Below are 13,714 nucleotides of genomic sequence, written 5' to 3'. Positions count from 1 at the left end.
GTGTCAGACTGGATACACCACTTCCTGCAGGACATACAGCAGCTGATATGTACTGGAAGGATTAGGCTTTTTAAAAAGAAGCAATTTACAAATTCATATAACTTTCTGAAAATATTTTTTTTCATTGGAGTACCCCTCTAATGTATTCTCATAAGTAGCAAATGAGTCTGAATGGTTTGACAATCTCAGGCCAATTCAAAATATCAGAGCTTCAGCGAGACTATTGACCAGTCACATTCATTACTGCCTAGTAAAGAATGAGGCTAAATGCAGATCAGTCTGTGATAGCAGAATTATGTAAGGAGCGATATATGAAGCAGCAAAACCTCAAGACAAATATGTTAGAAGCATAATGTCAGTGTATACATTGCATGAGTCAGCTTGTCTTTATAGTCCTTCAGACTGCAGCTATTCCACCAGCATAGGTTCTTCAAATAAGGCTTGAGGAAGTTTTATTTTTTTTTATTACAGAGGTGGCTGCAGACAGTTTCGCGCCTTAAGCGATATTATCATATTTTTACATTTGCAATAATTCCTTGTCTTGAAAAGCTGTGCAGATCCCCCACACTTCACTCTGAATAAGGGAAATTACCTGGCACAATGGCTGTTTGCCATGAAGAAATGTTTTAAACATGAGCTCAAGAGACTTTTATCCATTGTAAGAATTTCACATTGTCTTTGTCTCCTGCATATAAGCTTCAGCATGTAACAGTGCTCTCTATCATCCTCACCTTCGCCTCTGGTTATTGTCTCGTACAGAGGTAGGGAACCTTGGCTCTCCAACTGTTGCAAAACTACAACTCCCATCATGCCTGGAAAGCCAAAACATTAGCTTTGGCTGTCCAGGCATAATGGGAGTTGTAGTTTTGCAGCAGCTAGAGAGCCAAGGTTCCCTACTTCTAGTCTAGTATGTAAGACATGCAGTTTATTGTGTCTGATTTGTCAGTATTGATGTCACCTCTGATTTTGTTCAGTTGTAACCATGTAATGTATTTTTGACAGGTGGACATTATATGCGGAGATCACCTCCTGGAACATTACCAGACATTAAGGGAAATTCTTGCTGAAATTGGGAAAAGTGCTGTTCAGGTATAGTATAATCACAGTAACCTTCTATTATATAAGCTAAAAAGGAATCATGTTCCCAGTGTTGTAGTATTATACCTTGAGGATGAGGAACCTTTAGCCCTCCATTGCAAAGCTACAATTCCCTTCATGCTTGAACATACTTGGCTGTCCAGACATGATGGGAATTGTAGTTTTGCAATAGCTGAAGGGCCAAACGTTCCCCATCCCTGTCTGTACCTGTCATTACAAAATACTTTTGACATATTATAGAGACATGTAAAAAAATTTGAGTGATCTGGGTCTGAGTGTTCAGACCCGTACTGATCGGGAGAACGAGTGGGGAGAAGATGCGCTGCAGCACAGTCCACTCTCTGGTCTGAGTTAGAAAAAAAAGAGTCAAACTCCAAAGAACTCTATGAGTCTGACTCTTTTTCCTAACTCAGACCAGAGAGGTGCAGTGTGTCTTTGAACCATTCGTTCTCCCGAATTTTATGGGTCTGAACACTGAGACCCAGACTGATCAAAACTTTTGCCATGTCTCTATGACATGTCAAAAGTTTTTTGTAATGACAGGTACGCTTTAAATGCTAAAAGTTTGCTTTCTCCAACTTATTAAGTTTTTTTTTTTTTTTAGTCCATATAATTCCAGCATATCAATAGTATTTGTTTCATCCCAGCTTAGCTAGTTACATGATAATCTATAATATCCCTCTTGGCAGCTCTATCAGTATGTCTATGCACAGATTTCTCAAATGAAAACATTGCTTTCCTATCTTAGAGACCAGTAGTGCAGTGATATAGCCCATATATTGGTGAGCCAATATAGTGATTAGCTGGAGTTACACAATTCCTTTGTCTTAGGGTACTATTACATGGAACGATAATCCGATTCGGCTGATTATTGCTCCATGTAATAAATATAATGATCAGCCGATGACAACGATCATTGGCTGATCGTTAATATAGGTTAGAACCTATAATTGTCGGGCGCAGTCTGCGCATCGCTACGTGTAATATCGGTGCATGGCCGGCGACTGACGATATACATTACCTATCCATGCTCCAGGACTGCTCCTGCGGTCCGCTTTTCCCTGGGTCCTGCGCACTCTAGCTTCAGAGCGGCCTGTCAGCTGACGGGTCACTCAGCCAATCACAGGCCAGGACCGCCACGGCCTGTGATTGGCTGAGTGGCCTGTCAGCTCTGAAGATAGAGCGCATGAGACCCGTGGAGAAGAAGACCGCAGGAGCAGCCCTGGAGCGTGGATAGGTAAAGTATATCGTTTAAGCAAGGGCTGCAAGGACATCGGTAACAATGTCCATGCAGCCCTTGTTAAACGATTATCGGGCCGTGTAATAGGCCCAGTAAACGAGCGCCGATATAGCTGATCGGCGCTCGTTTACAGGTATTATCGGGCCCCCATTGGCCCGCGTAATACCACCCTTACACACAGTAGAGGGTAGTGTCATGCTTCAGTTTATAGAACCCTCAAGGTAAAGGCTGAAGCTTTATGTGCAGATTTCCTGTGTAGACAGGAGCTAAGGATATGGCATTCCCTAAAATAGATTGCAGGGCTGGACAAGTGTCTTAGGGTTCCATTACACAGAGCGATTTTTAACGACTAACAATCGCAAACGAGATTTTTTATTGTTAACCTGAAACCGTTCACAATATTACACAGAGCAATGGTCGTTAGTTACGATTGTTACTACAATTGTTATTGCGATGGTTACTATGATCGTTTATTCCTTCTGATCCCGGCAAAACAATGAACGATGTGCAATTACACTGAAGAATTAGTAAAAAAAAATGCGGAACTTGAGCGAATGAATGTGGAATTACAGCGAACGATTAACGATAAAATTAGGTTCAGATCTAAATCAATGATCAACGACATACGAACGATTTTTCGATCGTTGCCTGCAATTGTACAGAACAATTGTAGTTTAATAACAATTTTTGCACGGTAATCGTTCCGTGTAATAGGGCCCTTACCCCTTAATTGGGGAGGGTGTTACATAGGTTGCACACGTTTCAGACACAGCCCTGACTAAATAGTGACCACAGACTAATTTACAGTCACTATACAGCTCCTCATATCTCAGCTTCTAACACCATCTGCAGATATAACGTAAGGGGTGAGGTTATTGCAGTCACGCTTTAATCATCATTGAATTGAGGAGGGCCCCTATGAATTCTTAAGAGTTATTTGTAACCTGGAACTTTAAGAATACCTCTTTTTTCGATATTTTTCTGCAAAGACGTTTTGAGAACAGATAAGAAAATGCAGCAACCCTACCACAAATATAAATGTTCTGCCATTGTGCCACTGCAAGCCTTGTGAATAATGTCCGCTGCAAAATGTGTGTGAGAACAGGATGCGTCTCTATGCCGCCTGCAAATCATGTTTGTGCTGGGAGCGGCGGCGTGAGCAGTCAATTACAGCTGACAGTTTTAGTGCAGACATGGTCTTTGCTGGCCCATAACTTCCATATAATTGCATTATACAGCTAATTGTTGTTTTCCTGGATAGATTGTCACTGTCGGCTGAATCTCCCCTATTAACCATAAAAATGTTGTTGGTACAGATCGGATCAGTCATAGCACAGCAGCTCTTACAATGCCAAGAGGTTCCTCCATCTCCAGTACACACAGCTAAACAGATAAAACACATGGGAAATCTATTACATGCACTTGGTATGAAGGGAAACTGATTGTAGAAAATGTACAAGAATATAAAGAACAATCCATAACCTCTACAGGACCAAACCTGTTCAGGTATATAGGAAACATTTTAGTTTGTCACCACATTCAGACGAACAGGGAGAGAAGCACTCAGCCAAGCCCTTCACCTGGCTGCATCTGTCTGAACACGTAGACCAGACTTAATATTTGACATCTCTCGGGGACTTGCCCAAAGTTACAGGGACACTTTAGTTTACATGGCCGTACAGCTTGTTATTTGTGGGATGAGTATTTAGATTTTTTTTTTGTTACCTTTTTGGGGTACATAGATGTTTTTATTAAACATTGATTATTAAAAAAATTTTTTTGGGGGGGGGACTTGATTAGAGATGATCTAACCTCAAACATGCTAGCGTTCCTCTGAACCCAAGCACGCAGTATATGATTACTAGTGGCTGAAGAAGTTGGATGCAGCCCTAATGCTGCATTTACACGAAGCGATAATTCGCCCAATCGATCGTTTAACAATTTTGAAGCAACAATTTGGTTTTTATAACGATCAGTGTTTAGACGAATAAATAGTTACAGAAGTCGTTAGAAAATTCGTAAGAAAAAAAATGTTATTGCAATCGTTTTTAAGGTCTCTTAAGCCAACTTTTTCACATAGGGTGAATCTTTGAAAGACTTTACATGAAGCGATCTGCGCATTTTTAATGAACAACTATTTGAGAACATGTTGAAAGATTACAATGAACGATTTCTCGCTCGTCGCTTGATCGTTTGCTGTGTTCATACAAGCCAATTATCGCTCAAATGCGATCGTTATTGGGAAAATTCGAACCATAATTGTTCCGTGTAAACGCAGCATAAGGCTGCCTTGAAAACATGGATACAGCCATAGGCCACAGGCTGTTTGCATGTTTTCCAGGACTCCTTAGGGCTGCAGCCACCGGTAATCAAAATCTGCATGCTTGGGTTCGCTTATCTCTAGACTAGATGAAAAAGCTAATTATGAGATTTTTTATGATTAAAGATTTTATTAAAGATGATACCATATATTTTTGTTGAAAAAGACGAAAAAAGTCCTTTTTTGTGAACTTTGAAGCACGCTTTATTAAACTGCATGTAATATAATAAAGTAAAAATTAAAGGACAAGTCCGGCGAAAATTATTTTTTTATATGTTATTACTTATGGAAAGTTATACAATTTTCTAATGTACATTAATTATGGGAAATGCTCATATACTGCTATTTCCCTTAATTTAGTGTATCAGGAAGTGTTAGAATTATCTCTGAAGCAGTGACGTCACGACCAACGGTGTAATTCCTATGGAGTGTCCAGCAGGGGGCGCTCTATATATAGAAGTCAATGAGTACCATTGACTTCTATATATATAGTGCGCCCCTGCTGGACACTCCATAGGAATTACAGTGTATGTAATGTAATGCACTGTACTGTTGTGACTTTATGAATACATTTATGGAATACTTTGGGGAGCAAGTGTCCTTGCTCCCCAAAGTATCCCATAAATGTATTCAATGAATACATTTGCAGGGCACCGAGCAGGGAGGGAGAGAGGTGCCATCTACCTCCCCCTTCCCTGCTCGGTGCTGGGAACATATACAAAGTACTACTCCCCCATTATCTGCAGATAATGGGGGAGTAGTACCTTTTGCTATCCCTATCATCGCCCGCGCCGCCGCCGCTCACACAGGGGCTGCTATTCATGCCCCCCGCCGCTCCCCCTCCTCCTCCCGGCATCAAACTTACGATCGCGCTGCTGATTCCCCGCCGCCCGCGCCGCTCCTAACTACCCGCCCGCTCGCTCGCTCGCCCGCCCCGTTCCTGGCCGCCGCTCTCTGCTCATGCCGGCCGCGTCAGCCCGCCCCCACCCCGGCCGGGGACACCAGGAAGCGCCGTGCTCCCGGCCGGGGTGGGGGCGGGCTGACGCGGCCGGCATGAGCAGAGAACGGCGGCCAGGAACGGGGCGGGCGAGCGAGCGGGCGGGCAGTTAGGAGCGGCGCGGGCGGCGGGGAATCAGCGGCGCGATGAATAGCAGCCCCTGTGTGAGCGGCGGCGGCGCGGGCGGTGATAGGGATAGCAAAAGGTACTACTCCCCCATTATCTGCAGATAATGGGGGAGTAGTACTTTGTATATGTTCCCAGCACCAAGCAAGGAGGGGGGAGGTAGATGGCACCTCTCTCCCTCCCTGCTCGGTGCCCTGCAAATGTATTCATTGAATACATTTATGGGATACTTTGGGGAGCAAGGACACTTGCTCCCCAAAGTATTCCATAAATGTATTCATAAAGTCACAACAGTACAGTGCATTACATTACATTACATTACATACCCTGTAATTCCTATGGAGTGTCCAGCAGGGGCGCACTATATATAGAAGTCAATGGTACTCATTGACTTCTATATATAGAGCGCCCCCTGCTGGACACTCCATAGGAATTACACCGTTGGTCGTGACGTCACTGCTTCAGAGATAATTCTAACACTTCCTGATACACTAAATTAAGGGAAATAGCAGTATATGAGCATTTCCCATAATTAATGTACATTAGAAAATTGTATAATTTTCCATAAGTAATAACATATAAAAAAATAATTTTCGCCGGACTTCTCCTTTAAGTCTAAGTAGGAGACATCGCAAGGCAATATTCTGATGATCACTTATATAATAGGCAGTATTGCTGCCTGTCATTTATAAACTGAAGGTACCCCATATAGTAGGGCCCAAAGCAATATTAGATTAATACCATAGAGCATTCTCTCCTTATGCAAGACTGTGATGCTCATTGTTCAATGTTTTTGTGGTGGATAACATTTTCTTCTCTGCACCTAACTACGGCTTGGAGATATAACTGCGGAGTCTCCTTTTGCCTTGTGAGTCTCTAATCTCTTAGTGGAGATACTGTATGTAAATTTTGGCAAGCAATGGAGCTTAAAGGTCGGCACAAGTGATTACTTCTATTTTTATATTTTCCAATTTACAATTATACTTCTTAGGAAGAGGGGATAAAAGAAATAATTTACATGTAGATTTATGTTCATATTGTTTCTCTGCAACCGTTGGAGAAGCATTTGCTTTTATGAATGCAAAATTATAAGCTGACAGTGCAGATGGGAAGGTCACCTTCACAAAAAATTATATATATATTTATTATTATTTTTTCTCTTTGCTTAGAAAAAAAATCACAATTCCTGAGCAATAATGATTGTGCTTTTTTAAAGCATCTTGATGGTGTTATTTTTGTTTATTACAGCAGAGATGAGCTGAACTTGAGCACACTTGCGATCACCCAAACCCGAGCGTGCAGCATTTGATTACTGTGGCTGAAGAAGTTGGATGCAGCCCTAGTGCTGCCTGGTAAACATGGACATAGCCATCGGCCATATCCATGTTTTTCAGGACTCCCTAGGGTTGCATCTAACGTCTTCAGCCACCGGTAATCAAATGCTGCATGCTTCGGCCCAGATGAACCCAAGTGTGCTCGAGGTTTGCTCATCTTTAATGGGCAGGGGATGTAAAAGCTGAATATTTTCCTGTTTGTTATGTTTTACCCATATGTAGCTTATACTAGGGGAGGTGAGATCCAGAGTCACGGTACAGTAATTGTTGATAAGGTTCTGGCATCCAGAGTATAAAAAAGAACTGCAACACAATTTTCTGAAAACTGCTGACTCTAATGCTTATACCAGCGGGAAACCACAGTGTTCATTCCCTATGCTGTTTAGACGTAATCCAACTGAAGAAGCTGAGGAAGCATCCATAAAAAATATGTGGAAATAACATCTATAAATTACACTGGAGACAGTTGGTTTCTTTAAATTACATTGAAATAGATGCAATGTTAACAGAGGAGTGAAAAAACCAAACCACTGCAAACATTATACCATGGGTCAGACATTACATTACTTATTACATTTAATGAACCTCATTCACATATCCAGTGTTTTTCATTGAGCATTATTTTGTCCCTTCCGTGAAAAACAGTCTGTTGATTTCATTTGTTTGGATGTCGTGGTTTGGGGGTCAGGAGGCGCTGGTGTTGTCCGAGGGCGGAGTGGGGGGGGGGGGTGGCAGGGGCGGGGAGAGATGGAAGCTGTGACACGAGCTGGGGAGATGGGAGCAGGTAGAAACAGGAGCGGGGAGAGATGGGAGCCGTGACACGAGCGAGGAGAGACAGGAGCGGGGGAGATGGGAGCGGGGAGAGGCATCCATGCCGCAATCCGCACTATGACCTGTCATATTTTTTTGCGTCAAGGATCACGGCACGGACGGTATGAATGCACACATAGGACTTAGCGGGCCCTAAAATTGTCTGTGGTTGTGGATCTGCGACCACAGACAATTTTACAGGACATGTAAATAGGGCCTAACTCATCAACAACAAGCAACAAAGGAAAATTGACATTACATTAAAATAATGCCAGGATTTTATATAAATGTCACTTTGTAGCCTCAAGCGACTTGCCAATAGGGTATCCAGAGGGAATAAGGTTGCCACATACACTATCTCTGCCCCAGGGGCGGATTAACTTCACTATAGGCCCCGGGCTGTTCACCAAGCTTCCCCCCCCCCCCCCCCCCCCCCAACCCACTGTAACTATGGCGGCACTAGCTTTAGTCTTTTTCCTCCATAGTACAGCCTATAATGGACCTGTGCTGACATCATTGTCACATGATAAGGTCCTTCAGTATGTTCTCTAATGTTACTACATTGTCTCCTGGCTGCAGTTTTGCCCTGATTTGTGCAAAATTGTGTTAAAAAGCAGCAACTTTTTTTTTGCAAATCATGGCAGAACTGTAGCCTGGAGATAATACACCACTGAAAGTATATGTATGTTTGGGGGGCCATGGGCCCTGGGCTAACGCCCTAAACGGAACTATTATAATCCGCTATAGCTCTGCCCTGTATTGTCTTATTAATGTACATACAGTACAAATTGGGGCGGATAGCAGGGACTGAATATCACATAGCTTCAGCTAGAATGTATAGACTATGTAGTAAGCTAATGGAACATGGGTCAGCCCATCCTAGTGTCCTGTGCACTGATGTGTTCCTGCACAGAAGCCCAGGACTGTCTGGGGATACAGATAGCAGCTGGTAGACAGCCTGGAGGCCAGTGAGCAGTAAACACAGGTGCCCAGGGACTGGCTTTGTTTCTCACTTGATAACAAATTCTTGTCTTTTTGGCTTTATTACATTTTTACACCTAGCCAGATATGTAAAATCTTCAATCCGTGTGTAATAAGAGATAGCCCTGCGGCATATCACCATGCTCTGTTCTCTCCTACTATGTATGGGTTTTCTTACTTCTAAGCCCATGTGCTGCTGGGTATTTAGTTATCTGGATGCGTTTATGTAAGGTTAATCCATCCAATTATTTTGTGTAATCACCTTTTGCATTATTTATTTTCAGGATGGTTTACTCGTCCTTCACTTTGGCCTTGTCCTTTCTCCATTATCACTGACTTGAGCAGATTCCTGTTAAAGAAAGAATTCTACATGGCACAGAGTCATTCCTACTTGAAGACTGCACTGTGAGATGAGATGTTTCTCCCTTTTCTGCATTGAGACGAGCTCTGCGGCAGTGGTATTAGAGTAGCTGTTGTCAGATCAGTCAATATTGCATATTTTCTCTTCAGAATGAACTTGGTATTTGTGTTAATGTTAATCGATCACCTGCAAAATTTGGGTCTCCAGCTGTTGTAAAAACTTTAAAAAGCTGTAAGATCTTGCTGGGAGTTGTAGTTGACAAGCAGCCTGGGAGCAGTTTTTTATACCAAAAATAGAGCATAGTGTAGAATATTACATGTCGTCCATGGATGAATTTGGCAGATACACTATGCATTGTGTGTGTATTGCACTGCATGGCTAGCGTTACACACCTTACACTAGTATAATATGGACACAGCTGTCAGTTTGGATCATCAGATCCTCAGCCAAGGCGACAGTATCATATACAAAGGGTGTGCAGGGTGACTTGCTATCACTGCTGTATAATGCTAATAATTCTAAGAGCTCTCTGCGCTGAACATTGAATAACATTAAAATGGGAGATGTTTGCACGGATGGGCACAGCAGGTATTGTGTGATGTGATGTGTAAAAGCCGCAGAACAGACCAAATGTTAAAGGGGAAGTGTGTTTACCTGCTGCCATACGGCCCAGTAACATGCAGCTATTGCCTGTTATCCTGTATTCACATTTATTTGGCTGGTCAGTGAACGTCCAACCACTGGGACCCTACTGATCCGAGAACCAGAGGACAGTTGTCCCCTGGACTAATGGACCAGCAGCAATCACACATGGCCAGTGCCCTGTTTATTCTCTATGTGGCTTCTGAACATTGCCCTCTATTCTCCGAATCAGTGGAGGTCCAGGTGGTCGGACCCCCGCACCAATCAGCTAGTTATCCCTTAGCCTGTGGATGGGGATAACTTTGTATCTTGGGATAACCCATTCTGGAAGCTATAGTGTGTAAAGCACATGAGAAGCTCGCATTTGAAGGACCAGATATGAGTGACCCCAATTGCTAAATGACCCATGTACATCTTATTTGCTGTGTATGAAAATTGGCCTGAAGTTTACTTTCGCATTAATGTCATTGTCTGAGTAAGCAGGCAGAAAATCATCCACTTACACCTTTAGTAACTGTGGATATACTGCACCTGGATTTCTATAAATGTATATAAATACATTTGTCACAGGTTTATGGTGCTGGGAAGAGAGTATATTTTCTCTGTAACTGTAAATACTTGTAATAAACCATTTCACATAATATTATGAGCAATTTCTTTATATTACACCCTTGTGATGTGTCAGATAGTCACCAAAATGCACAGTGTAACATAAGATGTGTGTTTCCCCAACCTGGTAATGTCATTCTGGCACAGAACTGCCTAAGTAAGAATGACACATTAACAGAACTGTTAAACCCTAGCCGCACAGTGACTAAAGGGGTTGTCCAGTTTAGAAAAACAAAACACAACATGGTCTTATACCCTGCAAGGGAATTTTGAGTTTATTGTGAAAAAGGGTCATCCTTTCCGGATCCTCATCTCTTGGTCAGAGTTGATACTGGTTATGCTAGGTTCACACTGCGTTTTCAGCATCCGTTTAACGGATCCGTTTTTTTTAACGTCCAGAAAAATAGGGTCAGCAACGTTTTTTGGTCCGTTTTGGTCCGCCAAAAAAAACGGATCCGTTTTTTTTTATAATGGAAGTCAATGGAAAAACGGATGCACACAAATGAATCCGTTTTTTGCAATCCGTTTTTCATGCGTTTTTTGAAAAAAACGGATGCGTTAAACGGATGCTGAAAACGCAGTGTGAACCTAGCCTTAGGAAAAGCGTCTTGCCGGTTAGAACCTGCCCTATGTTACACAGACAATGCTGGGGCATTGACTTGAATGGGCATTATGTAATGCTTAAAGCCTTACTAATATTTATTAAAAACTTTTGAGATATCACAAGTTTTTAACAATGTTATGTCATTAGAATGAGCTGGAAGAAGCGCTTGGCAGAGAACTTCTCTCCGCAACTGGCTACTCTGCTCATAGACTTACTATAGAACCCCTTTTAAAGTGAATCTGTATCCACAATCTGCCCCCCCCCCCCCCCCCCAAACCACTTGTACCTTCGGATAGCTGCTTTTAATGCAAGATCTGTCCTGGGGTCCGTTCGTCAGGTGATGCAGTTATTGTCCTAAAAATACTTTTAAATTTGAAGCCCGTGCCAAACGGTAGTATCTGTGCCCTAACTTTGCACCACCCTCCTCCCCACCCTCTTCAGCATTAGGAATGCCTATGAAACATTTTCTCCATGCTGAACACTGCACAGGTGGTTAACAATCCAGCCCATGTGCCGGGCTGCAACAGGTGGGGAATAGGAAGCAATCTGCCTGGAGCATTCCTAATGATGAGGATCTTGGATTAAAAGCAGCTATCCGAAGGTACAAGTGGTTTGGGGGGGGGGGGGGTCAGATTGTGGGTACAGAGTCACTTTAAGCAACAAGCTGCAGAGAGAAGCGCTCAACTATGCACTTATCTAACACATTCTAGCCATTAGTGGGGATCTGAACACCCAGACCCCAACCAGTCCAAACTTTTTCCATGTCTGTATTACATGTCAAAACCGTTTTTAAGTCATAGGGGTGACGCTGTAGGGAAATTGAAAACTTAAATTAATGGCTTGAGACCTCAGCAGAGCAATACTTTGTGATCAGGAAATAGAGTGTAAGTATATAAGCGTCATAGTGAATAAATCAGGTAGTCACTGTGTAGCCTGGACCTTACTATAGTAAATCCAACAAGTAGTATACAGTGTATAAATGTCTCCACATGTATGTTAAATGAATGTCCACCTACCAACTAACATCTGGACGCCATGATGTAGAAAATCTGCAGCAAGTGCAAATAACAAGGAACCCAAAGACTTTTCAATATAAAGGTAAGAACCTTTATATTATCACATGACCTGGACAGATTTTGTTTCTAATATGGCAATGCTAGAAACTTTTTACAGAGGCTCTGCTATGGTAGCAACTACTTGTATTTCCTATAAAGTAAGATTTCTAGAGCATCTTTACTCTATAGTGTGTAGTCACCATTGGAAGTGAAGTGATATTTGGTATTCAGTGAGTGTGGGGAAGGGAATGTTACATGTCTGGTGTATTCCATGGAAAAATCTATTCTTCCACAAAGATCAATGAGCAAGAAAATGACTGCAATCCAACCACCTATATAATCAATTGGTATTGATCAGGAATAGATTGACAATAAATCTATAGACTCTCAGGTATGTGAAATGTTCATTAGTCCCACCACAGATGATACCAGTATTGAATGCTTCTATGAGTTTTTTAACCTACTGGCAACATAGAGTGCTGGGTTGTGTTTAGCTGTGTACTAGTGCTGTACACCTATTGTACGCTATCCTTCCCTTTATTACTGCAGCACTGACGGTCATTAATAGTCATAATTCTTTAATGATTGCCGGTAAGGAAGCTGTCACGTTAGTTAATAACTCCACTAGTTCTTGCACATACAGATCCCAGTTGTTGCACTTAAACACTGAGATAACAGGATCATTATGCACTATATCCACTGGTGAATGTGATACAAATTCACAGCAAAGAGCAGCACAGCAAGCTTAGATTACAGGGCATGCTCTGTTCTGCTGTGGATTTGTTCCAAATTTAGCATCAAATATCAAACCTAGCATGAGAAATTCTGCTGGATTCTTACTCGACTTTACTGTATCAGGTTTCTATCAATCTAAAACTTAAAGGGGTTGTCCAACAAAAAAAAATTTCTTTCAAATCAACTGGTGTCAGAAAGTTATATAGATTTGTAATTTACTTCTATTTAAAAAATCTCAAGTCTTCCCATACTTATAAACTGTTGTCCTGCAGGAAGAGTTGTTTTATTTACATTCAGAAACAGTGCTCTCTGCTGACATCTCTGGCGGAGTCAGGAACTGTCCAGAGCAGTAGCAAATCCCCATAGAAAACCTCTCCTGCTCAGGACAGTTCCTGACTCAGCCAGAGATAGCAGCAGAGAGCACTGTTTCTGAATGTAAATAAACAACACTTCCTGCAGGACATATAGTAGCTTATAAGTATGGGAAAACTTGAGATTTTGAGGTAAATTACAAATCTATATAACTTTCTGACACTAGTTGATATAAAAGAAAATAATTTTCGCTGGACAACCCCTTTAAATTGCACCAGTTATCGGATAGCAGGGCCTGTAGTTTAGTAACTGAGAATTTTATTTCCCAGCAGTATAGTAATAATATATTGTAATTGCTAGCTAAGCTAATAGCAAAACAGCCCCAGGTTAAACCTCTGCCATTATATCTCTTGCAATATCTTTTACAGATCCCGAGCAAGTGTCTGTATAACCAGGGCTGTGGAGTCAGTAAGCCGCGACTCCAACTCCT

The 13,714-nt window shown here is 42.0% G+C and overlaps 1 protein-coding gene across 5 annotated transcripts in view; it reads left to right on the top strand.

Annotated features, from left to right (window-relative positions):
* PCGF6 (polycomb group ring finger 6) overlaps positions 1–10,550 on the top strand; it is a 34,050-nt gene extending 23,500 nt beyond the window's left edge. For all 5 annotated transcript variants that reach the window (XM_069980231.1, XM_069980228.1, XM_069980230.1 and 2 more), the window contains 2 exons: positions 1,003–1,089; positions 9,191–10,550. In XM_069980231.1, the coding sequence (XP_069836332.1) occupies positions 1,003–1,089; positions 9,191–9,247 (144 nt within the window). In that variant the 3' untranslated portion in view covers positions 9,248–10,550. The remainder of the gene's footprint in view (positions 1–1,002; positions 1,090–9,190) is intronic.
* Positions 10,551–13,714: the final 3,164 nt, after the last annotated feature.

This window comes from Dendropsophus ebraccatus, chromosome 8 (genome assembly GCF_027789765.1).
Source record: "Dendropsophus ebraccatus isolate aDenEbr1 chromosome 8, aDenEbr1.pat, whole genome shotgun sequence".
Taxonomy (NCBI): Eukaryota; Metazoa; Chordata; class Amphibia; order Anura; family Hylidae; genus Dendropsophus; species Dendropsophus ebraccatus.
Note: the sequence above shows the minus strand (reverse complement) of the source record. Positions and strands in the feature narration are given on the sequence as shown.